The following is a 25,732-nucleotide window of genomic DNA, read 5'->3' as shown; positions in this document are numbered from 1 at the left end:
ACCACACACAGGTACAGGAGCCAACATACTGAGCACAGTCTGCCACCATATACACAGACTGCACACTGTGCAACTAATTTGGGAAACTGAAGCCCAGCTGCCCAGGTAACACAAATGTTTTTTTTAATAGTTACAGTGTAATGCTGGTGGGCTTCTGGGTGGGGGGAGAGATTTGGAAGGGCAAGGGAGATGCCAGACTATGGGGAGATCGGTAGGGGGATAGGACAGGGCTGACACTAGGCTACAGGAAGGGGTGGGGGTAGGGTAGATGTCTAGCTATGGGATGGATGATGGGGAAAGGTAGGGAAGGGCTAATGCCAGGCTACAAGGATTTATGGGGGGGGGGGCAAGGTAGGGAAGGGATGATACCGGGCTACAGTGATAGATGGGTGGAGGTTAGGGTTGATCCCAGACTATAGGGATGAATGTGGGGGTATGGAAGGGAAGGGCTGATGCTGGGCTAGGGGGCTGGATGGGGGGGGGGGGGGGTAGGTCTGATCCCAGACTATGGGGATGGATGGGGGGTAGGGAAGGGCTGATACCAAGCCACAGGACAATTTCTAATTTTTGGTCCTTTATTCTGTAATTGATGTCGGTTGGTCTGTGTTCTGCATGTGACCAAGCAGGTGAGAGATTCGGCTGGCATGTGGTTTGTGTGGGGATATCTGAGTTGGAGTTGTCTGCCTTTTCCAATGGGATGTATATTGCTGTTGTGTATATTCACTGCTGCCTTTTTAAAGGTTCTGTTATTGGTATTTGTGTTCAGAATTGGTGTTAAGATTTGCAACTTAGTGGCTCATTTTCAGAGCACTTAGACACACAAAGTACCATAGGTTAGTATGGTAGACTTATGTTTGGGCAAGTTTAAGATATGGCATAATGTAACTATATTTAAAAATATTGTGTTTTTTTTCAATTAGGTATGTATATGATTTATGTTGATGCAGGGCAGCTGTTGGGCAGACTAATTAGAAATCCATAATCAAGTGCATTCTAAGGCACTATTTTCTAGTATCCTGAGAAACACTACCCATACTTATATACATGGTGCCCACCCATATTACCTCTGGGCCCACCCAAAATGTCAGGTCTGGCTATGCCACTGCTGGATTGGTCACTGTTGAAAACAGGATGCTGGGCTTGATGGACCTTCGGTCTGTCCCAGTATGGCAATACTTATGTACTTCTAATTCAGCCTGAGGCTGTCAGCAGCTTAAAAACTGCTGACTGACACAGACTGAATATCAGGCCCAATGTTTTTATTATCCAATCCTTTTCACTATTGTTTTTCTAGTGTTGCTTTTCATCAAAACGGTGAGAGACAAAATCAGACATCTGTGTTGCAATTCCACTTACAATCTTTGGAACATTTTATTATGTCATTAGAACCAAACAGCTTGTAAGGAGTTGAGTTTTGTGGAATCTCTCACAGCCCCAGTAAATTTCTCATCTCCCTCCAAGAATCAGGTTGAGCATGGAAATGTTCTCGATAAAGAACTTAACAGCTGCAAGGCGATGACGGTGAAATTCCATCAAAAACACAGAACTTGCTTCAGAACAGGTTAGAGGCCAGTCCGGTACCTTTAACTCAATTGAAAAGAAAGCAGCAGACAAGGACACATCAAAATCCACAAGCCGATAAACCTAAAGGAAGGAAACGATGCAAAATCAACTATACCTTTCTGAACCTCTAAGGATAATCTATGGCAAAGGAACAGAATATAACAATTTAAACCAAAGCAGCAGAAAAAACACTCAGCAAAATAGCAAAGGAATCTTAAGGTAAGTAACAAGAATGTGGCATGACTACTGTACAGTGAGGTCTAGAGGTACTTAAATACTTGCATGTGTCATTTTTAAATTGAATCTTCTGAGATAGTAAAGGAACGTGCATCATAAAACAAGGTTTCTTTTACTTTCACCCTTGTTGTGTCAAAATGCATGAAAAACAGAGTAACTCTCTGGTATAAGGAGCCCTGCGGTGTTGTTAGTGCGTGGATTTGCATCCACTGAGGCCCCTTTTACCGCAGCGAGGTTCTTTTTTGAAAAAAGGAAATGGCTGTATGGTTAGTACAAACTTTGCTACATTGTCAGTTCCTGAGGGGGGGGGGGGGGCTTACTGCTTCCTATTTAGGAGGTGGTATGAGCTCCCATGCTAACCTGATGTCTGCCTGATTACTGCCAAGTAAGTCCCCGGTGGTAAAAAAAGAAAATATTTCTGAGATAGAGGAGATAGAGACAAGCCCAGAAAAGCTTTATTTTCAAGTCTGACAGTGGATTTAGTAGGCAGGAGGGTCACCTCTGGTGCACTTTGCCAAAAACATGCCCTAAATTCTTCATTATGTGCTATAAGCAAATATTGTGCAATTTTAATAAAGAAAGAACCAAAAGGTAAATTGAAAAAAAAAAGAGTTGAGAAAATATCTAAAATAAAAAATATATATTTGCACACTTCTAATGTAATGTTGGTCGTTGTCAGGTAGGAACTCCATTTAGTAAGGATTTTTGTATATTGGTAACAGACCATCTTGAATAAAATCCTAGGATACAAAGGAAACTGTTGTCACTCATCTTCAATTTACTTACTAATTTTGGCTGAGATGTCCCAAATTGATTCCTATTTTGTACACATCTGGCTCTTAAAGCATCACAACCACCTATTACGTATCCAGTAAGCTAGGAGCACAGGTACAGTTTTTTTTAAGTGTTTTCTCTCATACTGGGAAACCTTGAGGGGCATAATCGAATGCGAACGCCCATCTCCATGGGCGCCTATCTCGGAGGACGGGTACGCGAAGGGGCGGGACAGACTGTATTTTCAAAAAAGATGGGCGTCCATCTTTTGTTTCAATAATACGGTTTGTGCCGGGCAAATGCATCGCATTTGGGCGAATTTGAGCTGGGCGTTATCGGTTTTTAGCGATAATGGAAACTGAAGGCACCCAGCTCAAAAATGAACAAATCCAAGGCATTTGGTCGTGGGAGGGGCCAGGATTCGTAGTGCACTGGTCCCCCTCACATGCCAGGACACCAATCGGGCACCCTAGGGGGCACTTGTAACAATTAAAAAAAAATTAAAATACCTCCCAGGTTCTTAGCTCCCTTCCCTTGGGTGCTGAGCCCCCCCCAAAACCCACTGCGCACAACTCTACACCATTACCATAGCACTTATGGCTGAAGGGGGGCACCTAGATGTGGGTACAGTGGGTTTTGGGGCAGTTTGGAGCACTCCCATTTAGCAGCACAAGTGTAACAGGTAGGGGGGGGATGGGCCTAGGTCCACTGCCTGAAGTCCACTGCACCCACTAACAACTGCTCCAGGGACCTGCATACTGCTGTGATGGAGCTGGGTATGACATTTGAGGCTGGCATACAGGCTGGGAAAAAAGTTTTTAAAGTTCTTTTTTTTTTGTGGGAGGGGGTTAGTGACCACTGGGGGAGTTAGGGGTGGTCATCCCCGATTTCCTCTGGTGGTCATCTGAGCAGTTGGGGCACTTTTTGTGGACTTGTTTGTGACAAAAAAGGGTCCAAAAAAGTGACCCAAATTCTTGCTTCTGGCACCCTTTTTTTCCATTATCGGCCGAGCGTGCCCATCTCTCCTCGGCCGATAAACACGCCCCCAGTCCCGCCTTCACCACGCCTCTGACACGCCCCCCGTCAACTTTGTTCGTTCCCGCGACAGAGTGCAGTTGAAGGCACCCAAAATCGGCTTTCGATTATACCAATTTGGGCGCCCATGAGAGAAAGGCGCCCATCTCCCGATTTGGGTCGAAATATGGGCGTCTTTCTCTTTCAAAAATAAGCTGTCTTGTAGAGTTTATTAGATATCATAATTGCCATCTCCTTAGAAAAGAAGATAAAATCACAAATAAAATCCAAGTCAGAACAATCTTGTTTCCAGTGTTGGAAGTGTGATTTTTAATTATGGAGTTGTGAGTCAATCCGCTAAACAGGAAAAGTGAAATCCAGAGCCAGCTCTACCACCAGGTGAACTAAGCATTCCCCTAGGGTAGCATGAATCTGGGGGCAGAGCCAGTGTGGTAGTCATTGGCAGCCCTTGAGCAAAAGTGGAAGGCCTTAAGCAGACACAAACATCTGCTCAAGAACTGCCTTACAAAATGTTCAGAGGTAACTGGCAGAGCTGAGGCAGGCCTTGAGCAGATGTGTCTGTTCAATGTCATGGGCAGGCTGTTTTTACTATGCTTAAGGGCTGGCCTGATGCACAGCTGCCACCCGGGGAAGATCGCCACTGCGCTCTCCCCCCCCCCCCCCCCCCAAGGTGAATCACACTCCCCCCCCCCCCCGAATTATGATGACATACCCCCCCCCCCCCCCGGCGCATCATCTCTACCTCCCCAAACATATCGCTCTGACCTCCTGGGGGTGCAAGGAGCAGTCGCGTGGCTGTAGGCTCTGCCGGTTTCCTGCCCCGGAACAGAAGTAATGTCAGAGGGAACAGGAAACCGGCAGAGCCGACAGCTGCAGCTGCTCCCTGCACCCCTTTGCAGCATGCACCCAGGGCAGACCACCACCACCACTACGCTCTTGGTACACCACTGCTGATGGAGGGGGGCAGCAGCGATGCAGCCCAGTTCAACCCAGCTCAGCTCTAAGTAAGGAAGGGAGGGAAGGGATGCTGGACACCTGGACAAGACAGGGCTTGAACTGCACCTGGGGGGAGGAATGGCACCTGGGGCATCAGATCCTTGGAGAAATCACTTACCTAAGGCAGTGTTTCTCGACTTAATCCTTGGGGCAAACTCAGCTAGTCAGGTTTTCAGGACATCCACATGCATATTTATGAGATAGATTTGCATGCACTGCCTCTCTTGGTATGACGATCTCTCTCGTGTGCATTCACTGTGAAAAATCCACAATTCCAGGAATAACATGCAGAGAACGTTTGTACGTTTGGGAAGCTTGCCAGGTGCCCTTGGCCTGGATTGGCCACTGTCGTGGACAGGATGCTGGGCTCGATGGACCTTTGGTCTTTTCCCAGTGTGGCATTACTTATGTACTTATTGTGGATATCCTGACAACCTGATGGGCTGGGTGTGCCCCGAGGACTAGGATGAGAACCACTGACCTAAGGTCATGCTGCCAAGTTACTTTTCAGGATGTCCAGATGTTGAGCAGCTAGTTAAAGATGTTTGCAACATATGCTGCACCTCTGGTAAACATACACTGAAGTGCTGTCGTAAGACGAATTAATCACTGTCATCATATTAGTCAAGGGTGGGGGTGTTTCAGAACAGAGTAACTTCTATTTCCATTCACATCATTTTCGTTTGAATGAAGATGCCAAGTGAGCACTCTGTATTATGCAGGTGGCATGGAGCAGCATCTACTAATTTAATGACCCAGAGTGTTCTGATCCCTGAAGAAGAGACAGCCAGCGCAAATGCCTCTAAACCTTTGGGCACCTCTGAACCTAAGAAAAAGAATTTTGCGACAAAAATGAAGATGACAGTAGCCAAAATGCTGCCTTCCAACTTCAGAGAGCCTAAAACTGGGAAACGACAGAACACCAGGACTGAAGGTCACACAGAGAATAAAGTAACTGTCTTCCTGAGCACGCCGAGTCTCCTTCCAAAACTAATGAAGGACTTGCCCTCTCCAAAGCTGTTCCCCAAAACAAAAGTGGAGAGGCTGGCACAGAAAGGTAATTTAATGCAACAGTGTGGTATGTGACTTAGGGGCTCTTTTACTTAACACATGACTTAGCACACAGTAACAGCTAACGCCAGACTGCGGTAACAGGGTTTGCAGTAAAATATTCATTAATGCACGGTAAGTCACACTTTAATGACATTTAGGGGGCATAATGAGATGGGGCATGGGCACAGAATGGGCATAGACTGTGGTTAATGTGGCATTAACAGAGGCACATGGAGGTGCATTTTCAATATGACATCTAAGTCGGATTATGGACGTTTCCCACTAAACGTCCCAAATTCAAATAGGAAATATTGCCATAATTAATATACATGAAATGTATTTGTATGCACTTCCTCCATTGTATACAAATCTATCTCATACATATTCATTGTGGGTGTCCTGAAAACCTGGGTGTGTCCCAAGGGCTGGATTTCAGAAACACTGCTATAGGATATGCAGTGAGTGTTTGCCATTTCTGTTTGACCTGGAATTTTCCTCCCTTTCCTTTGAGATAATAGGTGTAGATTTGACAGAATAATCTACAAGCTATTTTCCTCCCCTCAACCTAAACATGGCCCTGGGAATGCCCATTCTAATGCAGCCCCATGTATACTTCTAGTTGGGTTCAGGGTTAAGACATTTTAAAAGTGGTCCCTCTTTGAACATAGTGTGAACTCTTTTGCAAAGCATGCACGCTCTTGCTGATATTAAAAACAGAACAAAAAAATTACAGGAAAATTTGGGGCTGCCCATCCTAGGAGTCAACTTTTCAAAATTATTGGGGGTTCTAAGCCCAAAGGAAATAACCCCTTCCTGGACACATACAAGGAATTTTCTCAATGTTGGGGGTGCTCAAGCACCCAGAGCTGGCTCCTATGCTGCTCATCCCTACCAATCATAGCCTCTATTGGAGAAAGTTTCAGCCATTGCACAACAGTGACACTTAGTACTAGATCCAGTAAACGGGGCTCAAAAAACAGTACCGACAAAAAATCCACGCAGAGCACTATTATGTAAACAGAACTCCGAGTTGGATGCCATTTATAAAATAGTGCTTAGAGCCAATTTCTGTGCCAAACTTTTGGTATTTAATAATACTGTGTGCATTTTTAGTGAAAACTCCTGTCCCACCCATGGCCACACCCCCTTTTGAGTTGTGCATTGTAAGATTTGCACACAGATCTTTATAGATTAGCACCTACCAAGAAGCATGTGCAAATCCAAACTGCTGCCAACTAACACCAATAATTGATTGCTAGAGCCCAATTATTAATTAGAGAAGGAGAGCAATCATGAAACATGAACTAATGTGCCTCGATTAATCATCTAATAAAAAAAAAGGGGAACAAAATAAACTGTGATGAGAAAAAAAAAGGGACCGGTGGTATCGGATATTAACCAGTGGCCACACTATTAGGTCTCCTATAGCGCTCAGCTATTTCAAACCCTTGACATCAATCACTTGCCAGACCAGAACCAAATCCTCTACGAGCATACAGACTTTATCATTTTCTTTATTATTTAAATCCCATGCAGTCACATGTACTCTGAATTAACTGTTGAAAAACAAAAGAATAAATGTGGCATTTGCTAGGTATGACATCCTACCCAACTCTTGAGCAAGCAACCCATAATAGGGAAAATTGGATGGAGACTACTTATCTGCATTAGCAGTTTCAGCGCTGAATGAATAACTTGCATTAATTGGCTCACTAGCCAATTTAGTTTCTCACATATATTGGGACAGCGCACAATGTGCATGCCTTTTATAGAATCTAACCAGACTTAGGATATACAGATATTTGTTCCAAGGTCTGTCATTGAAATGGCTGGTCAAGATAGTGATTAGAAACATAGCAGAAAACCACTGGTAGCTACCAAGGAAGGCTCATGCCACCATGGTTGTTGCAATTGAGCTGGAACAGAAGTAAACCACTGGCCTAAAAAGCAGGAGACCAATAGCAGAAAAGGAAAATGTATGCAAGGAAATTAAATTTTGGTTCTCTGAAATGAGAATCAACCTTTCTCACGTCCCTCCTCACTCTACCAAGATTTGAGATTCAGCTGGTTTAGTCTGTCATACTTTTAACATTATTTTTCTTTACAAGCAACTGTGCAACTGGATGTTAATGTTGTGAAGGCTGAAACTGAACAAATAAGGAAAAACACAGTAGTTCGGTCAAGGAATGTGACAAGACGGATTTCGGTCACATCTCTACCTACTGGCTTGAAAAAGGTAAGTCACCCTTTCCGCTCATTGGCTCTGATCATCTGCCATTACTGCATGCATTCTATGTGTTTACTTGTTTGCAAGAACCCAAACTAGCAGTACTGTCGTGTCTATATTGAAAATAAGGGGGAAAAGTCTCAACAATTGCGGCAACGCTTTAAACAATCAGTTGCCCACAAAAAAAAGTCATCATCGACTGAAAACCCCCCATCAATTTTTTATTTTTCTGTTACTCTTTAGTCAGTCAATGCACTGTTTGCTTCAAATAGCAATCTTTCCTAGAGTGTACAAATACACTTACCTTATAAGCTCCAGCTTGCGTGTTGATTCCAATGATCCCGTTTCAGTATTCTTCCTCAGGGCTTATAAGATAAGTGTATTTGTACACTCTAGGAAAGATTGCTATTTGAAGCAAACAGTGCACTGACTGACTAAAGAGTAACAGAAAAATAAAAAAAATTAAATATAAAAAAATTGATGGGGGGGGGGGGTTCAGTCGATGACTTTTTTTTGCAGGCAACTGATTGTTTTAAGGCGTTGCTGCAATTGTTGAAACTTTTCCCCCTTATTTTTAATATAGACACGACAGTACTGCTAGTTTGGGTTGTTGAGACATCAATATTAGCAAGCAGTATTTTGTGATCTGTGTATGGTACTGTACTTGTTTGCAAGACAAGACTCAGATTTAGTCGATGAACAAATTTTGCTATTGTCCCTGCTCACAAATTAGGCAATCTTTTAATCCCCGTGCTGTTTAATTGGCCAGAGGACTGGTCCATACCAAGGGCTGGGCGAACAGTGCAGCAGGCACAAACACAGAGGGCTGCAATAGTTGTTCTCAGGCCACTATCACCTTTCATTGGTGGTGCTGAAGCAGGCAGGATAGTGGGCAAAAACAGGGTGCAACATAGCTCAGCACAGCCTTTGTTCATGCTTTTCTAAATGAGTTTGCCTTCTCTGGCAAGCATCACATACATGGACCTTTGCCTATGTGTTGGAAGCAGGGTATGATACCATACAATACACAAGTCAAACAATTTTTCATTAATCCATTATAAAAATTGTTCCAACTCATCTGAAACCTTAACAACTGTTTGTAATTGTCCAGTTTTCAAGGATTTTGTCAGAGATAGCAGAAAGGATCCTTTTGAAAATAAAAGCCCTTGGAAAGCCAGTTGTCAATCCCGCCCTCAAGTATCACCCAATCATTCTGGTTTTAAGAGTTTCTGTAAAGGAGTTTGCATGATAGATATTTGCATAAAAGGGAGGCAGTGCATGCAAATCTCAATCTTGCACATTCATTATAGACTAGTAAAAAAGGCCCGTTTCTGAGAGCAATGAAACCGGCGCTAGCAAGGTTTTCATGGAAGTGTGTATGGTTGACAGTGAGTGTGTGAGAGACAGAGTGAATTTGCGACTGTGTGTGTGAGTGAGACTGTCTGTGTGAGAGTGTGTGTTCGAGACAGAGAGTGTGCTACAGCGTTCCCCCCTTCGTGTGTTGGCATCCTTCCCGCTCCCCCCGTGTTTCCTTTTCCCATATCCTTCTTGTCCCCCTCCCTGCCTCAGGGTCGTGCCCCCCCCCCCCCCCCCCGGGCTGCAGGATCATGGGCCTTGTGGCGGCGTTTTTCTGTATCGTAGTGTATATGTTTGAGAGAGTGTGTGTGAGAGTGACAGAGTGAGTGTGTGTGTGGCGTGTTTGTGCGAGAATGTGAGTGAGTGTGTGTGTGAGAGGAAATCCCAGCTTCAGGGTGTTGGCCCCGCCTCCCTTGGGCTTTCAGGATGGTGGTCCCTCCGTCTGCCGGCATTTTTCCCCTCCCCCCTTCCTTCCTCGCAGGTTGAGGTTCGAGTGCCCCTCTTCCAGTGCCTTTCAGGGTCGTGGCGCTCCCTCCGACTGAAGCTGTCTCCCCTCCTGGCACGTTCAGGCAGGCAGGCTCCCTGCGTGTGTCCGACTTTCAGGCTGCCTACCTGTGTCGCTCCCTCCGTGTCTCCGAGTTTGTGCGGGGCGATGGGAGTCCTGCGAAGTTGGGAAATGGCTGCCGAGGGGCAAGAGGAGATTGCGTGTCGCCGATGCTTGCGTCCCCGCCTGCCTCTCTCGGATGTTGTGCAGGCGATGTTAGTCCTCCGGAGGTGGGAAATGTCCGCCGAGGGTCAGGGAGATGGCGTTTGGCTGATTGTCATAGCGCCGCCCTCGACGTCATGACGTTATGACGCGAGGGCAGGCCAGACACTCAGCACTTTAGAAATGTCAAGTAGTAGTAGGGCAAACCGGATATCTCTGGCGCCTCAATTTCCGGCTTCAGGCTTCAGAACGTTGGAGGTGCCTTTTATTATATAGAGATATTCCAAAAACCAGCAAGGAAAGTACATATCTTCTTTCCTCCTTGAAACTAACTACCTGTTCCTCTGATCCTATTCCCACCCATCTACTTAAAAGGGATGACAGTAGGAGAGATAGTGTTAACTGTCATATCCTCAATCTTTCACTTTCCACGGCAACTGTTCCTGATACCTTCAAACATGACGTAGTCACACCACTCCTTAAAAAAAACCTTCATTGGACCCTACCTGTGCTTCCAACTATCGCCCCATCTCCCTCCCTTCACTCAACTGAAACAGCGCTTGCTAAAGTCTTCGATGATCTGTTCCTGGCCAGATCCAAAGGTCTCTATTCTATCCTCATCCTTCTCGATCTATCTGCTGCTTTTGACACTGTTGATCACAGCCTACTCCTTGATACGCTGTCCTCACTTGGATTTCAGGGCTGTTCTTTCCTGGTTTTCTTATCTCTCCCAGCGTACCTTTAGTGTATACTCTAGTGAACCCTCCTCTACTTCTATCCCACTGTCAGTTGGTGCACCTCAGGGATCTGTCCTGGGACCTCTTCTTTTCTCCATACTTCTTCCCTCGGTACTCTCATCTCATGGTTTTCAGTATCATCTTTACACTGATGACTCGCAGATCTACCTCTCCACACCAGAAATCTCAGCCAAAATCCAGGCCGAAGTATCAGCCTGCCTGTCTGACATTGCTGCCTGGATGTCTCAGCACCATCTGAAACTAAACATGGCCAAGACTGAGCTTCTTATCTTTCCCCCTAAACCAACCTCTCCTCCTCCACCATTCTCTATTTCTGTGAATAACACTCTCATCGTTCCTGTCTCATCAGCTCGTAACCTTGGGGTCATCTTTGACTCCTCCCTCATCTTCTCTGCATATATTCAACAGACTGCTAAAACCTGTCGTTTCTTTCTCTATAATATCACCAAAATTCACCCTTTCCTTTCTGAGCACACTAACAGAACCCTCATCCACTCTCTTATCACCTCTCGTTTAGACTATTGCAACTTGCTTCTCTCACAGGTCTCCCACTTAGCCATCTCTCTCCTCTTCAATATGTTCAAAATTCTGCTGCACGACTAATATTCCGCCAGTGTCGTTATGCTCATATTAGCCCTCTCCTCAAGTCACTGGCTTCCTAGCCATTTCCGCAAACAGTTCAAACTCCTCTTATTGACTTACAAGTGCATTCACTCTGCAGCTCCTCAGTACCTCTCCACTCTCATCTCTCCCTACATTCCTCCCTGGGAACTCCGTTCACTGGGTAAATCTCACTTATCTGCACCCTTCTCCTCCACCGCTAATTCCAGCCTCCGTTCCTTTTATCTTGCTGCACCATATGCCTGGAATAGACTTCCTGAGCCAGTACGTCAAGCTACATCTCTGGCCTTCTTCAAATCTAAGCTAAAAGCCCACCTTATTGATGCTGCTTTTAACTCCTAACCCCTATTCACTTGTTCAGAACCCTTATTTTATCATCCTCACTTTAATATTCCCTTATCTCTTGTTTGTCCTGTTTGTCTGTCCTGATTAGATTGTAAGCTCTGTCGAACAGGGACTGTCTCTTCATGTTCAGGTGTACAGCGCTGCGTACGTCTAGTAGCGCTATAGAAATGATGAGTAGTAGTAGTTTTTATTATTGCCAAATGCACTTTTTTTTGGCTTGTATGTAAATCAAGCCCCACATAGAGCATCAGTTGAAGCAGTTTTTAAATCGTTGTTTCCCTACTTCTTAATTCACTGCTCTAACCACTAGGCCACTCTGCTAATCTTTAAATTCATATTTTTACATCCAACAATTAATTCACTAGTACCATTAAGCAAAAATTATGCTGGCAACTGCCCAGTTTGGTCCAAAGCTCTACTGAACATCACTTTCCCTGATCAAAACAAACACCAGCCATTTTTTTAAATTGCTGTAACTTACCTGTCTGAAAGCACTTGGTTTCTGATATTCTTTTTTTTTTTCTTCTCTTAATAACATAACCTTTACTTGTTCTGCATAACTTTCAGTCTTTTTATCTATGCTGGTATATATCTGCTTCATGCTGTATATTCATTAACTAGAACAGTATTTTATTTCTTGTTATTGCTATTATGGATTCAAAAATGCAAACTGTTACTAGTGCATTAAACTATTTTTCATATCAGGTTCCATATCAGTCAAAAAAGAAGCACTTTTCTGTCATCAAAAGGAAGAAAAAAACTAAAGCACAAGTCATATGCCACCCAGATCTGACCATAGAGAACCTTCAGGTGCAGGTACTCTTCCTCTTACTTAATATCTTTTCTACAATGTTCAACTCGCGATACAGAGGGGCCAAATCTAGGCACCAAAAGGCATATGCATTAAGGAGTGCTAAGCACTATTGTATAACAGCATCTGGGTGCTCAGATACCAATAGTTGCATAAATTCTAAGTTATGCTAACATTTAGGTATGAGCACTTATGCTTACTCTATGGATGGTATAAATACATGTACATAAATGTTGCATTTTAGAATGTAACATATTATTTTGTAAGTTATGTGCATACATGTGGGATTCACCCATGCCCTACCCATGTGTCTGCACCCCCCCCCCCCCCCTTGCTGTTGTATATTATAGAATTGTGTTAAGTTTATAAAATAGTAGCTTTTTGCACTTCTACGGTCTGTGCCCTGATCGTGACTAAATAGGTATGGATGGGCTGGAGTGTAAATTTTAAGGGGCTTTGACATTAGCGTCAGAACTTTTAGTACAGGAACAGTGCTGGGCATACAAAATAAGTACCTGTATATATGTAAACCGCTTTGAATGTAGTTGCAAAATACCACAGAAAGGCGGTATATCAAATCCCATTTCCCTTTCCCTTTTTACGGTCTGTGCCCTGAGAAAGGCAGGGACAAATCAAACTCGGGTATACATATAAAGTATTGCAGACCATGTAAAATGAGTTTATCTTGTTGGGCAGACTGGATGGACAATTCAGATCTTTACCTGCCGTCATTTACTATGTAAACTATGTAAAGTGCAAATTTAAACCACATAAAAACAATTATTGACCTTTAGGATTAATAACATACATGCAAAATGTCATATATCCCCGAACTGGCTAAGTTGCCGCTCTGCCCTAAGTCTGCCCCCAGCCTACCCCTAATCTGGCCCATTAGCAGTGATATTCAGCAGTACTACCTAGTTAAGGAGCCTCTCCTGCCCAGTTAAACCCTTTTGAATATTGACCGCACTAGCTTTGTTCCTTGACACTCTCCCCCCCCCCCCACCCCACACACACACTTATCTCCCCCTTAAACCCTCACTTTCGCTCCCTAGATCCCTCTTACTTTATTTCCCACATCTCTTGATTTCTGTCCTATTGAATGGTATTCCTTTTCCTGTTACTCAAATTTATTCTGCTGTAAACCCAATAAACCAATAAGCTTTAAATACATTTTTTGGGACTTCCAAGTATGCTCATATAAAATCACTATTGCATTAATTTTGTAATGGACCACTTAGGTAGGCACATACAGTATGTTACCTTGCCTTTTAGAATTGGTGCACGTCCACCCACATATACATAGGGAAATTTGTGCATAAGTAGTAACCTACCCCTACCCCAACTCCCTGAAAACTTATATCAGACAAATGTATGTACAGATAGGTGTGCATGCAGTTCAGGCGGTTTTAGAAAAGGTTATGTTTTGGCATGTAAAATACTGTTTATCCACACATATCTTAGAATTGTAGTAGACTGGGATATTATGTTAGTCCAAGTAAAGATAAATACATGACATTACAGCACATGAGCATTTAAAGTAGCACATAACACCCTTCTACAGATGCACGCTTAATAAAAAAAAAAAAAATAAAGTCCCCTTCCGCACACAACATATGGCTTTCTACACGATTTCTGTTTCCTTTTGTTTTTTTAAACAGGTGGATGATCTCATAGAAACTATAGCTGATAAATCTACCCAACTACTGGCACAGAGACAGGCAGAACTCCAGCACTGTCAGTATCTGGGAGATGAAATACTTCAATCATCAAAACAATTTCAAAGAATTTCCAAAAAAAACTCAAGGAAATACAGGTTGAAAAACGTGTGTTTGCCCTGCATCTGTTGCTGCTGAAGACCTAGTGCCGATACGTCTTGGAGAGACAAGATGGGCGAGTCCCTCAATAAACACCCATACAAAGAAACCCAAGGAGACTGGGGGAGGCAGGATCTTCTAAAAGGTTGCTGGGAACACGTATTTTTGTTCTTTCTTTGGGACTTTTACAAAAGTGATATTAAAACTGATCAGTGTATTCATCTGGTTAATTCCTGAAGACAAGAAATTGCCAGGAGTCCGATATATTAACCTACCAGGGGGAGCCCAAAGCTATAGCCAGATTAACAATTTGTTTACGCAAATATCACTAATAAGCTCATTTGCAAGATCCTTAAACTCAAATGATTTTGTGCAATAGTTTTACGTTTGCATTCACATGTACATAATGTGGATAAAATACAAACATATCCATATTTGCAAAACAGTGCTACATATGTTAGCTGATTTTGTACATGTTATGTTTACACTGTGTTCCTATACAAAACTCTCTACTACTCACAATAATTGCATTTTTAAGGACCATCAGCATTGTAGTCGATGTTTTTCAATCTTCACTGTACTGGTGTGATCATTTTGCACCAAAGGTTCTCCATCAGTCCATATATTTTAATTATCTTTATTTGAATATTATATCTTTTTTTCCTTATAAATGTAATTGGCATTTATAATGAATCTCAATTAATAGCTTATCTTTACAAGAGTGGGCTTAAACTTCTTCACAGAGTGAAGTCAGTCCAACATATAGCCGTGTTTCGCCTCCAAGCTGCATCAGGGAAAGTGATTTTGCTTACGTTTCTTCAGCACATATTAGAAGCCCTTTCATCATATGTACCACACTGCCTTGTACAGATGAAGAGAGGGCTTCTAGATATATGTGCCAAAGAAAGCTATGCAAAGTCGCTTTCCCTGACACAGTGACGGTGATGTCCTTTCTCAAGGCTCTGCAGCAAACCAAGGTTGGAAGCAAGACCAAGTCCAAATGACCAGCCCAAGCAATAAAGTGAGAGCTTCAAAACAAGTTTATTGGGATCCAACACGGTCTGTGTTTCGGCAACAAGCCTTCTTCAGGGGTTGGGTAACATGAAACTACAGAAGCGATGCCAGAAACAAAGAAGTGCTAAACAAGCACAGGCAGCAAGACTGTATACTTTGTGGATGCAGCGTTACCCTGCAGCACTTCTATGTTTCTGGCGTCACTGCTGTAGTTTCATGTTACCCGACCCCTGAAGAAGGCTTGTTGCCGAAACACGGAACGTGCTGTTTTGAAGCTCTCCCTCTATAGCTTGGGCTGGTCATTTGGACTTGGTCTTGCTTCCACCCTTGGTTTGCTGTGCTTGTGTTTTTGTGGAATATGTGGACCCCCCCCCCCCCCCCCCCCCCGCTTCTCTAGGTTCTCTCAGCTGAAAAAGGCAGCAAAGTCCATACATAGTCATTGCTGGCAAGCAGTCTTTCCACCACGAGACTCCTGATAAATGGGACCACACAGCTCCAGGCTAAACGGCCTCGGATCTCAACATAGAACCCCAAAGACAATGAGGAAGATTTAAAAAAAAAACAGAAAAAATGGAATGGAGATGGCCAGGTCGGGATGTGTCAAGTTCTGCTGGTATTTTACAAATTAAAAAAAATAAATTGCAGTGTGAAGGTTTTCTGTTTTATTACAAACTGTAAAAAATTTAAGATTACAGTGGCATCTCCACACTTAATATTTTTAAATAATCCCCTGGTTAACAATAGTTACATGAAGTTTTCTCTCAATGAAGACAAATTCATTTTCTGTAATGAGACAATTTCATTAAAAACTTGCTGCATATCATGATGTACTTACAGCAAATCCATGTTTATCTTAAAGAATACACTATTGAAAGAATTCATTCTCTCATAACATTCAGGATGAATTAAACGCTCTCTAGAAAAGCGGAGAATTACTGTATCTGTTTACTCTCTGATCCTATTTGTACATCTTGGCATTCTTCGGCAAGTTTTTCATCATCTGAAAGTTAAGCACATGTTCTCCATTATTAGGCCAGATCCTCCATGATAAAAAGTTATTTTTGTGCATACATGTTTACTGAATTCATAAGAATACTAGTAAAAAAAGGCCCATTTCTGACACAAATGAAACGGGCGCTAGCAAGGTTTTCCTTGGAGTGTGTATGTTTGGGAGAGTGTATGTGAGAGTGACTGTTTGAGAGTCAGAGTGAAAGTGTGAGTGTGTGAGAGAGAGAGTGAGTCTGGGTGTGAGTGTGTTTGTGAGAGAGTGTGTGTGTGAGAATGAGAGTGTGTGCAAGTGTGTATGTGAGACACAGTGTGAGAGAGAGTGTGTGTATGAGACCAAGCGAGTGTGTGAGTGACTGTGTGGCACATAGAGAGTGAATGTGATACAGTGTGAGACAGAGTGTGTGAGAGTGAGAGTCAGAAAGACATTGTATATGAGAGAGAGAGTGTGAGCCGTGCCCTCCCAATCCATGGCCATCTGTCCCCTGCCCCCTCCATTCATCCTTTTCCAGCAATTCCCCTCTGTCCCTGAGCCCTGCCCTCCCAATCCATGGCCATCCATGTTTGTCTGTCACCTGCCCCCTCCATTCATCCCTATCCTGCATTTCCCCTCTCTGCCTGAGGCCTGCTCTGCAATCCATATCCATCCATGCCCATCTGTCCCCTCCATTCATCCCTATCCAGCAATTCCCCTCTCCCTGAGTCCTGCCCTTCCAATCCATGCCCCTCTGTCACCTGGCCCCTCCATTTTTCTCTATCCAGCATTTTCCCTCTCTGCCTGAGGCCTGCCCTGCAATCCATATCCATCCATGGCCATCTGTCCCCTCCATTCATCCCTATCCAGCAATTCCCCTCTCCCTGAATCCTGCCCTTCCAATCCATGCCCCTCTGTCACCTGGCCCCTCCATTTTTCCCTATCCAGCAATTGCCCTCTCTACCTGAGGCCTGCCCTGCAATCCATATCCATCCATGCCCATCTGTCCCCTCTATTCATCCCTATCCAGCAATTTCCCTCTCTCCCTTAGTCCTGCCCTCCCAATCCATGCCCATCCATGCTCCTCTGTCCCCTGGCCCCTTCATTCATCCATTTCCAGTAATTCTCCTCTCTCCCTGAGCCCTGCCCTCCCATTCCATGCCCATCCATGCTCCTCTGTCCCCTGCCGCCTCCATTCATCCTTTTCCAGCAAGTCCCCTCTCTCCCTTCCATGACCCCCCCCCCCTCGCATCCATGCTCCTCTCTCTCCCATGTCCCAGCCTGGCCCGCCCTCTTCTCCCCCCCCCCCTTCGCATCCATGTCCCCCCCCTTCGCATCCATGCATCCCTTTTTTTTTTTCTTCTTCATTTTAACTTTACCTCCGTGGCGGTTCGTGCAGCAAAACGTCAGGGAAGGAGGCGGCGCTCCCGACGTCTTGCTTTCCCTTCGCTGTCTCCCGCCTTCTTTTGAAGGCGGAACACAGCGAAGGGAAGGCTAGACGTCGGGAGCGCCGCCTCCTTCCCTGACGCTTCGCTTCCGGATTTGTTTGGTTTGAGGCGAGGGTGGGGCAAAGACGGCTGGCTGGCTTGAAGGCTTCACACCACGAATCCGGCGCGAACCCTTCAGCCTGGGAGTGACGTCATAATTCATTTAGCAAGATGCTAACGTCACATTTTTCCCTCAGATTCTATATACAGTGCTTAAAATTGTACTCACAAATTTGGGTGTGTACCCAATTTAAATGAGCCAATTAGCACCAATAATTGGGCACTAATAATTACTGGCATTAACTGGCAATTTGTATTTACTATTTTTTTTTTTAATTTAAAATTTTCAATTACAACAACTGCAATGATTATAACACAGCTTAGAATACAGAATAATCCCTGCTTGGTGACATACCAAGGTTCTTCAGTATGTAGCTACAAGGAAAACATAATAAATCGCCCCCATCTCCACTACCTCCTTCCCTCCACCATAATGCATAAAGCGAACTATACAGGAAAGGTTACACTAGTAAAACCAATATTTTCAGGCTGAAGAGGATGTAGTAGAAGTCAGTAAGGTTGAGTCCAACCAAGTGGCATAGCAATCCCAAATATGATGAAAAGAAAGTTTCTTCCTCGTGATTAATTTAGGAATCAAAGGAGAAATTAGATCTTACCTGCTAATTTGCTTTCCTTTAGTCCCTCCGGACCAGACCAGGATTGGACTGATGGGTTGTGCTCGCCTACTAGCAGGTGGAGACTGAGAAAAACTCTGACTCTAGAGAGCCAATAGGAGCCCTGGCCATGTGACCTTAGCCTCAGTATTTGAATAAGAAAGAAAGAAAGACCTTCTGTGCCGTATGGAATCCTAGCAGCCACAAAGCACTCAGCAATGCCAAGTATCAGAGCTCACCAGCAACTCTCACCAGAGAAGTGGTATGGCTCGATTTGTATTACAGCTCACCAGCAACTCTCGCCAGAGAAGTGGTATGGCTCACTTATAATATAGCTCACCAGCAACGTGGTATGGCTCACTTGTACTATAGCTCACCAGCAACTCTCACCAAAGAAGTGGTATGGCTCACTTGTAATATAGCTCACCAGCAACACTCCCCAGAGAAGTGGTATGGCCCACTTGAGATTTTATATATATTCCATCAACTGAGCTCACCAGCAACTCTCACCAGAAAAATGGTAAGTCATATTTAAGGTTTTATAGATATTCCAGCAACTGAGCTCAGCCACAACTCTCACCAGAGAAGTGGCATGGCGTATTTAAGGTTTTATATATAGATTCCAGCAACTGAGCTCACCAGCAACCACCAGAGAAGTGGTATGGACCACGTAAAGCTTTGTATATATATATTATTGTTCCACGAATCGTAAAGGAATGAATACACTTCCTACTTAATAAAAGAAGCTAAAGAGTTGAGAGAACATGGGAGGGGCCTGGTCCGGTCCGGAGGGACTAAAGGAAAGCAAATTAGCAGGTAAGATCTAATTTCTCCTTCCTTAGCGTCCCTCCGGACCGGACCAGGATTGGACTGATGGGAAGTACCAAAGCAGTAATCTGAAGGGAGGGACCCTATGAAAACTGCAGAGAAATGTTCATGCTGCATAGGCCACCTGGCGACAACTAACATGTAGTGTGTCCCAATGAGCAAAATAAAATGAAACTAGGACTAAGTTGCCACCTTACCAATGTGCACCGAGAGCACCAAAAATCGCTGTAGTAAGACTAGAGCCCGCTTCTGAAGTTGTGGAATATGATGTAATACACTGTGGAACTGCCCTCTCAGTGAGAAGAGAAATAGACATTCTCATTTCCTTGATCCGTCGAGATATAGCGGGTTAGAAACAATCAAACCCTTACGCCTACTGGCTAAAAGGACAAAACCAATAAGAAAAAAACTGATTGGGAAAGGTGAAAACTCTAAACTACAGCAGACCGAAAAGAAGTTACCAACCGTAGAAGTATTCCACACATAGATCTACTTGCTGCAGTGGCTACTAGGAAACACTGCTTGAAGAGGAAAACTTTATAGAAAAAGTTATGGCTACTAGAAAACAGTGGTTTAAGAGCTTAAAGAAAAAACAAACAATGGCTACTAGAAAACAGAGCTTTAAGAGGAAAAACCTTAAAAGGACACCAGAAGAAAAAACAGCTCAAAAAGAGGACCTACGAGAGCTGAAAGATTAAGATTGTGATTTGAAGAGGATTTCGGCCTGTCGGGCGAAGGAGACTAAGAACCTTAAAGTAAACGAGAACTTCCAAAAAAGACGAGGCTGTATCGGACCTTAGAAACAGGAAAAAACTGCAAACTGCAGGAGAAGAGAAAAGAGAGTAATCCTTTATGAAAACCAACAAAAAATGAACCGCCGCATAGAAAGAACTACTGAAGCAGAGCCAAAACCGATGACCAAATAAAGCTTGATATGGAAGAAAGATGGCATTTTTTTTTTTTTTAATTTTAATACAAGCCAACACCTAGTGAGATGACGGAAGAAACACATATAGAAGGTTGAAAAACCCCTGCTGGACGATGGCGTCTGTCCCTGTCTCCGTCAAGACTGTTGCTGAACGGAAGAAGCAAGAAATGTTCGTGAGCCTGAAGGCAAAAAGAGATAGCCCTGAAGTGTTGCAGTGAGGAAGTAAGGCTGAAAAGATGAGTCCATTCACCTGAATGCAGGGTGAGACAACTAAGAAAAAATGACTACAAACTCAAGAGTATACTCTTAACTCCTCCTTGGCAGATGACATAACCCATTGCCATGGCAAAGACCAACATAGCTCTCTCCGCCTTGTTTGTCAGTAGGGAAAACAAAATTCACCCAAAGGTAAACGAATTGCTGTGGTCCCCCAGAAAAAAATATATACAAACAAGCTTCTGCCAAAAAGTGTACTGCACGAAGCACCCCTATGACGGAACTAAGGTTCTTGAGATAACTAGATGACATTTAAATAGCGCGATTGATGACCCTGAGATTCCCAATAGGATGAAGGAAAATTCCTTCTTGGGAACTAGAAAGTAAAATTGCATTCTGCAGAATAGAGCGAGGAAATGGCCGAAGGCCCAAGGTCACCAAGAAAAATATAAACTGGGATGTTTGCAGAGGAGACAAAAGACTCTGCGCCAACCTGACTAAACAAAGAGAAAATTAGAGATATCTGATGAGAGATCAAATGAGAGGCCTGGCTACAATCACCACCCAACCTAGAGACTGTAAGAAATGCAACACCCGGTGCGTGACCTAAGAACTCTGCTGATAAGACTTTCTCCAATTAGGCTGTCGTCTAGGTAAGGATGAAATGACCCTGAGAGCGCAATGAACATCCTCTTAGATCTATAATAGAACGGAAGAGAGAGTACTGCTGAAAATGATCGGTTAATGCATAAGCAAAAAACTAGCCATTCTCTGGGTCCTGAGGAGAAGAGGAAGGGTGACAAGGACACCAGTTAAATAGGGCTACAAACCCCAGCCCTATCTCTGTGGCGTTCCATAGTTGGGTAAGTTCCGAATATAGGAGTCCACCAGCTATGGTAGTACGCTCTGGACAGAAAAAATTGTCCCAGTATGAACGTCTGATTCACCGGCCTGTAATTTCTTGGATCTCCCTAAGCCACGCACCACGGTCATGCCTCCTCCCTCACTGAGATGTAGATTGTAAGCTCCTTTGAGCAGGGACCGTCCTTCTTTGTTAATTTGTACAGTGCTGCGAAACCTTAGTAGCGCTCTAGAAATGTTAAGTAGTAGTAGTACCAGACTCACACCCAATAGATATGAATGTTGAGCTTGTTTCAGGTTAAAACACAGAACCTAGGCCCAGGGTCCCCGGTGTTCCTAGTGGTGAACAGCCATGGCAAATATTGTATGCGTTAGTTTGCAGAATTACTGCAAAGCCTTGCTTTTGGAGCAGAGATTTCTGTTCGACACTCTCGTGAGAGGTTTTTTTTTTTCTAATGCTGTTCTGATTGTAGAAAGGTGGACCTTTGAGCTTTCCCAGTATGGCAAAACTTATGTACCTATGCCCATTAGATATGAATGCTGGACTTGATGGAATTTAGGCCTTTCCCAGCATAAACATACTTATGTACCTATGGCATAAATACACAGGAAGTGAGTGAATCCCCTTCCAATTGAAAGAAAACTCTGGAATGAAGGTGCATAGAATGAAAATGAAAAAGGACAAACTTGGAAAATACCTGTAACGAAAAAAGTGAAGTTGTGCCACAGCCACTTGGTGAAGGCAGTGTAGACAAGACTGTATCTGAATTCAAGAAAGCTTGAGACAACATAAGGTCTCTAAGGAAGAGATAGCAGATGGTATGTATAGGCATACTGGACCAAACCAGGATGTTTATAATCTGCCAATGCTGAACTGATAGAGTAGAGACAAACACAAAGAGATGGTTTGAGGACCTTCCACTATCTTTAAGTGGGAAATATGCAAAATGAAAGGATGACCTTATTCTCTAAGTGACCATATGTCCTGTAAGTACCAGAAGAAAGCTAAAATGAAATATGAGAGGCTTCAAGGCAGTTGGAAAAGAAGGGAAGACATGAATAAAGCATGCCTGCTAAGGCAGCTGAGTGATTGGGAGCTTGGTAGACAGGACTATCCCTCAGAGAACATGAGAGAGCTGATATATCCCCATGGCATCTGAACAATCTACTGTATGCCTATAGAGAAGGCTGACAGCGCCAAATGAAGAAACTCGAAAGACACAGGTATCCGCAGAAAACTTGAAGGAGCCAAGAGCATTTACAGTCCGGTGCTGCGAAAAACCGGCTGCAGCCTCCCCTGACTGGCGATACTCTCACCACCCGGGAAAAAAAAAAAAAAAACTTGTCGCACCCCAATTTTTTTTTTTTTATAAGCCTGCACCCGCTGTCCAAACGCGAGGGAACGGAGGGAGAAATTCTGAGAAAGAAGTGGCTCGTTAAAGGCCCCATCAACATTATTTTCTTCCATTTCCTCCCCCTCTTGTTTTTTTTTTTTTTTTTTTTTACACAGCTAAATTAGCAAAGAAAAAACACTCAAGAACAAAAGAATAACCCAGAGCTGTCTGCCCGGTAGAAAACTGGGGATTGTCTTTTTTTTTTTTTTTTTTTAAACAGCTAAGCCTGCTCGTTAAAAAGCTGGGGAAAGAAAATACTTGAAACCTCCTAAAATGGCTGCCTCTCCCAAAGACCATACACCTTGCTAACCAAAGGGTAGTCCTTCCCAGCTAAGTATGGGAGATGGGGAGGGACTCGGGGCACCCGAGTGTAACACCCCCAGAGGCTGTAAAAGAAAGAAAAGAAAACCTTATCTGTCCAGCGTCTAATAGAGAATTCCTAGGCACAGAAGGAGAAGTAGCAATATTGTTTTTATTATTAGCCTCTAAAAAAGAGAAAGAGAAAGAAAGAGACTAAAGGGCTCGCTTCCTACCTGCTGAGAGACTGAGAAAATACTGGGGCTAAGGTCACATGGCCAGGGCTCCTATTGGCTCTCTAGAGTCAGAGTTTTTCTCAGTCTCCACCTGCTGGTAGGCGAGCACAACCCATCAGTCCAATCCTGGTCCGGTCCGGAGGGACGCTAAGGAATTCACAAAATTCAATTTGGACAGTAATGCAGTGTGACCTGGAAGGCTAAGTGCTTACCAACAGAAAGTCAATAACAAGATGTCCAGCTGTAACAAATCATATGGACCAACTTCCTCTTATTGCAAGATACAACAAAGGGACCATTGCGCAGCTTGATAATTTATTTACAAGCGCATCTTGCTAATTAACCTAAAAAAACGTTTTGAAACCAAGTATACTTACTAAAGCGAATTAGCATTTCTAACGTGGCTTTAAAGTTAAGGCGCATTAATCGCTAACGCGCCTATATAGTGCACCTTAGTAAATAAACCCCTAAATGACCCATTCATCTGTTATCATAACTGAATGCTTCTATGAATAAAAATGTTAACCATGTTTGAATTTCAAACCATCTTCTAATCTAAGCATTTCTGCAAGAGAATTCCAAAGAGTGGGACCAGCCAGGGAAAAACAGAAGCCCTAGTAGCAGAGAGTTTTATCACACTAACCCAGTGGAACAAACAACATCTTCTCCCTTTCCCAACACTGCATAACACATTGGAGGGACTATGAAGCACTGACAGATAGACACTCAGGTTTCCTTGCAGTGAAAACTGAAAAAGAGCGTGCACACTTTAAAGTTCACCGTTTAGGTGACTGACTGCCAAAGTGCCTTTACCTCAAGAGAAATGTTGACAACAGTTGTAGGGCAGTCTAGCAAGCAAACAGATGAATTTTGGACAAACTGCATTGACCGAAACAACGCTATCTACTATTAGAAAATACAAGCATTTATTCAACTGAACATTCATAGCCAGGACAGACCTTTCCTAACTGAAAAGCTCTAAATCAATCAGGAAGACCACTGGGACCAAATTCATTATCCTTTTCACTAAATGAATTTTGTAGATTTACCCCCCCCCCCCCCCCCCCAGCCACACAAAAACTTACTTTCCAGGATTTGCTGAAGTTCATGGATGGTACAGAGAAGGACATGGAACTGCTTGCGTCTCAACTCAAGCTATAAAACAGAAAAATACAAGAAAACAGATCTTAAAGTCTAAAAAATGAACGAACATATATAATGGGCAGTTTTGTAAAGAGGCAGTTTTACCTTTTCTTCAACATTTTCTTTAGTATGAGAAAGTTGCTGGAGCTCTTTTCCCAAAGCTTCAAGATGCCTAGAAACAATGCAAAAGTTAGGACAATTTGATTCACAATACGAACAGGGTACATCAGGGGGATTCCTTTGTACTGAAAATTATACAAAATCTAACTTATACCAGAACTTTCACTTTGTGCACTGAAACTGTATTTACTATTATCAATTTGTTTCCCCTCAGAAAGCAGAGTAGCAGCAGTCCAGGAAGGATTCAAACCACACCCAATGGAACAGAGTTAGCTTTCCAGAACATCAATTTGCACCAAATTCTCTCTCTTTCAACACAAGATACATACTGCACCTGATTGTATTTCCCTATTCTCCAAGGACTTACAACCTAAGCAATTTAGTTATTAATTCCCTAATTCTTGAAAATTGGGTGCCCAAATTTATGTATTTGGTTCACTTTTATCCCACATTTTCCCAAATAATGCGGGCTCAATGTGGCTAACAAAGTTACTAAAAAATTACATAATACAAACAGGATAAAATTGTTCCAGAAAAAAGTGTGAAGTACAGAAGCAGCTGAAATAAGAGAATACGGATGGGAATACAGGAGCAGCCAAGGGAAGCAGAAAGAAGGTAAAAAGCAAGAAAACAAACCGGAAAACAAAAAGGGGTTTAAAGAGCATTGTGGACTGCGGGGTAGGCTTTGAGGCATATTTTCAAAGCACTTTGGGAGGCTAAGTTCCATAGGTTTCTATGGAACTTTGGGAGGCTAAGTGCTTTGAAAATGAGCCTCTTTATTGAACAAATAAGTTTTTAGTAATTTTTTAAATGTTTGATGATCCGGTGTCTCTTTCAGGAGTCTCGGCAAAGCATTCCAGGTTCACGGGCTGATGAACGAAAAGGAAGATGCGTATATCGTCTTGTATTTTAGACTTAGGGGGAGGGATTCTATATATGGCACAAAAAAAAAAATCCACGTGGAAAACATTTCTGCCTAAGCCTATTCTATAAGTGCTGCCTACATTTAGGCACAGTATATAGAATATGCTTAGTTGATATCCCAGCACCTAAAGCATGTCCATCTACACCAATGAAAACATGGCGTAAATCCCAGGGCGTAGATTTAGGCGCACTGGGCAATATTCTATAACTACGTAGACGTGTAAATTTTGGAATGCCCATAGCCATGCCCCTTTTTGCCTGCACACGTTAGAACTTAGGCATACTGTGTTACAGAATACGCTTAGCGAGCTGTGAGCATAAATTCTAATTCC

At 43.3% G+C, this 25,732-nt stretch overlaps 2 protein-coding genes across 5 annotated transcripts in view; one reads left to right on the top strand and one right to left on the bottom strand.

Annotated features, from left to right (window-relative positions):
- Positions 1–1,660: 1,660 nt before the first annotated feature.
- Positions 1,661–14,596, top strand: C6H3orf49 (chromosome 6 C3orf49 homolog). The gene is made up of 5 exons (XM_030206767.1): positions 1,661–1,782; positions 5,328–5,662; positions 7,767–7,894; positions 12,377–12,487; positions 14,144–14,596. The coding sequence occupies exons 1-5, from the start codon at positions 1,661–1,663 to the stop codon at positions 14,336–14,338; spliced, it is 891 nt and encodes a 296-aa protein (XP_030062627.1). The 3' UTR covers positions 14,339–14,596.
- A 1,356-nt stretch (positions 14,597–15,952) lies between these two features.
- THOC7 (THO complex 7) overlaps positions 15,953–25,732 on the bottom strand; it is a 33,135-nt gene continuing 23,355 nt past the window's right edge. For all 4 annotated transcript variants that reach the window (XM_030207437.1, XM_030207439.1, XM_030207436.1 and 1 more), the window contains 3 exons: positions 24,462–24,528; positions 24,299–24,368; positions 15,953–16,313 (listed from right to left, as the gene is read on the bottom strand). In XM_030207437.1, the coding sequence (XP_030063297.1) occupies positions 16,246–16,313; positions 24,299–24,368; positions 24,462–24,528 (205 nt within the window). In that variant the 3' untranslated portion in view covers positions 15,953–16,245. The remainder of the gene's footprint in view (positions 16,314–24,298; positions 24,369–24,461; positions 24,529–25,732) is intronic.

Source organism: Microcaecilia unicolor, chromosome 6 (genome assembly GCF_901765095.1).
Source record: "Microcaecilia unicolor chromosome 6, aMicUni1.1, whole genome shotgun sequence".
In the NCBI taxonomy this organism is placed as follows: domain Eukaryota; kingdom Metazoa; phylum Chordata; class Amphibia; order Gymnophiona; family Siphonopidae; genus Microcaecilia; species Microcaecilia unicolor.
Note: the sequence above shows the minus strand (reverse complement) of the source record. Positions and strands in the feature narration are given on the sequence as shown.

What these genes read in the sequence shown, in the direction of transcription:
- C6H3orf49 (XM_030206767.1), top strand. Translation starts at nt 1,661, where the DNA reads ATGCAAAATCAACTATACCTTTCTGAACCTCTAAGGATAATCTATGGC. An exon ending in AATAGCAAAGGAATCTTAAG is followed by an intron (nt 1,783 to 5,327) that starts GTAAGTAACAAG and finishes TGTATTATGCAG; the next exon opens with GTGGCATGGAGCAGCATCTA. An exon ending in GGAGAGGCTGGCACAGAAAG is followed by an intron (nt 5,663 to 7,766) that starts GTAATTTAATGC and finishes TTTCTTTACAAG; the next exon opens with CAACTGTGCAACTGGATGTT.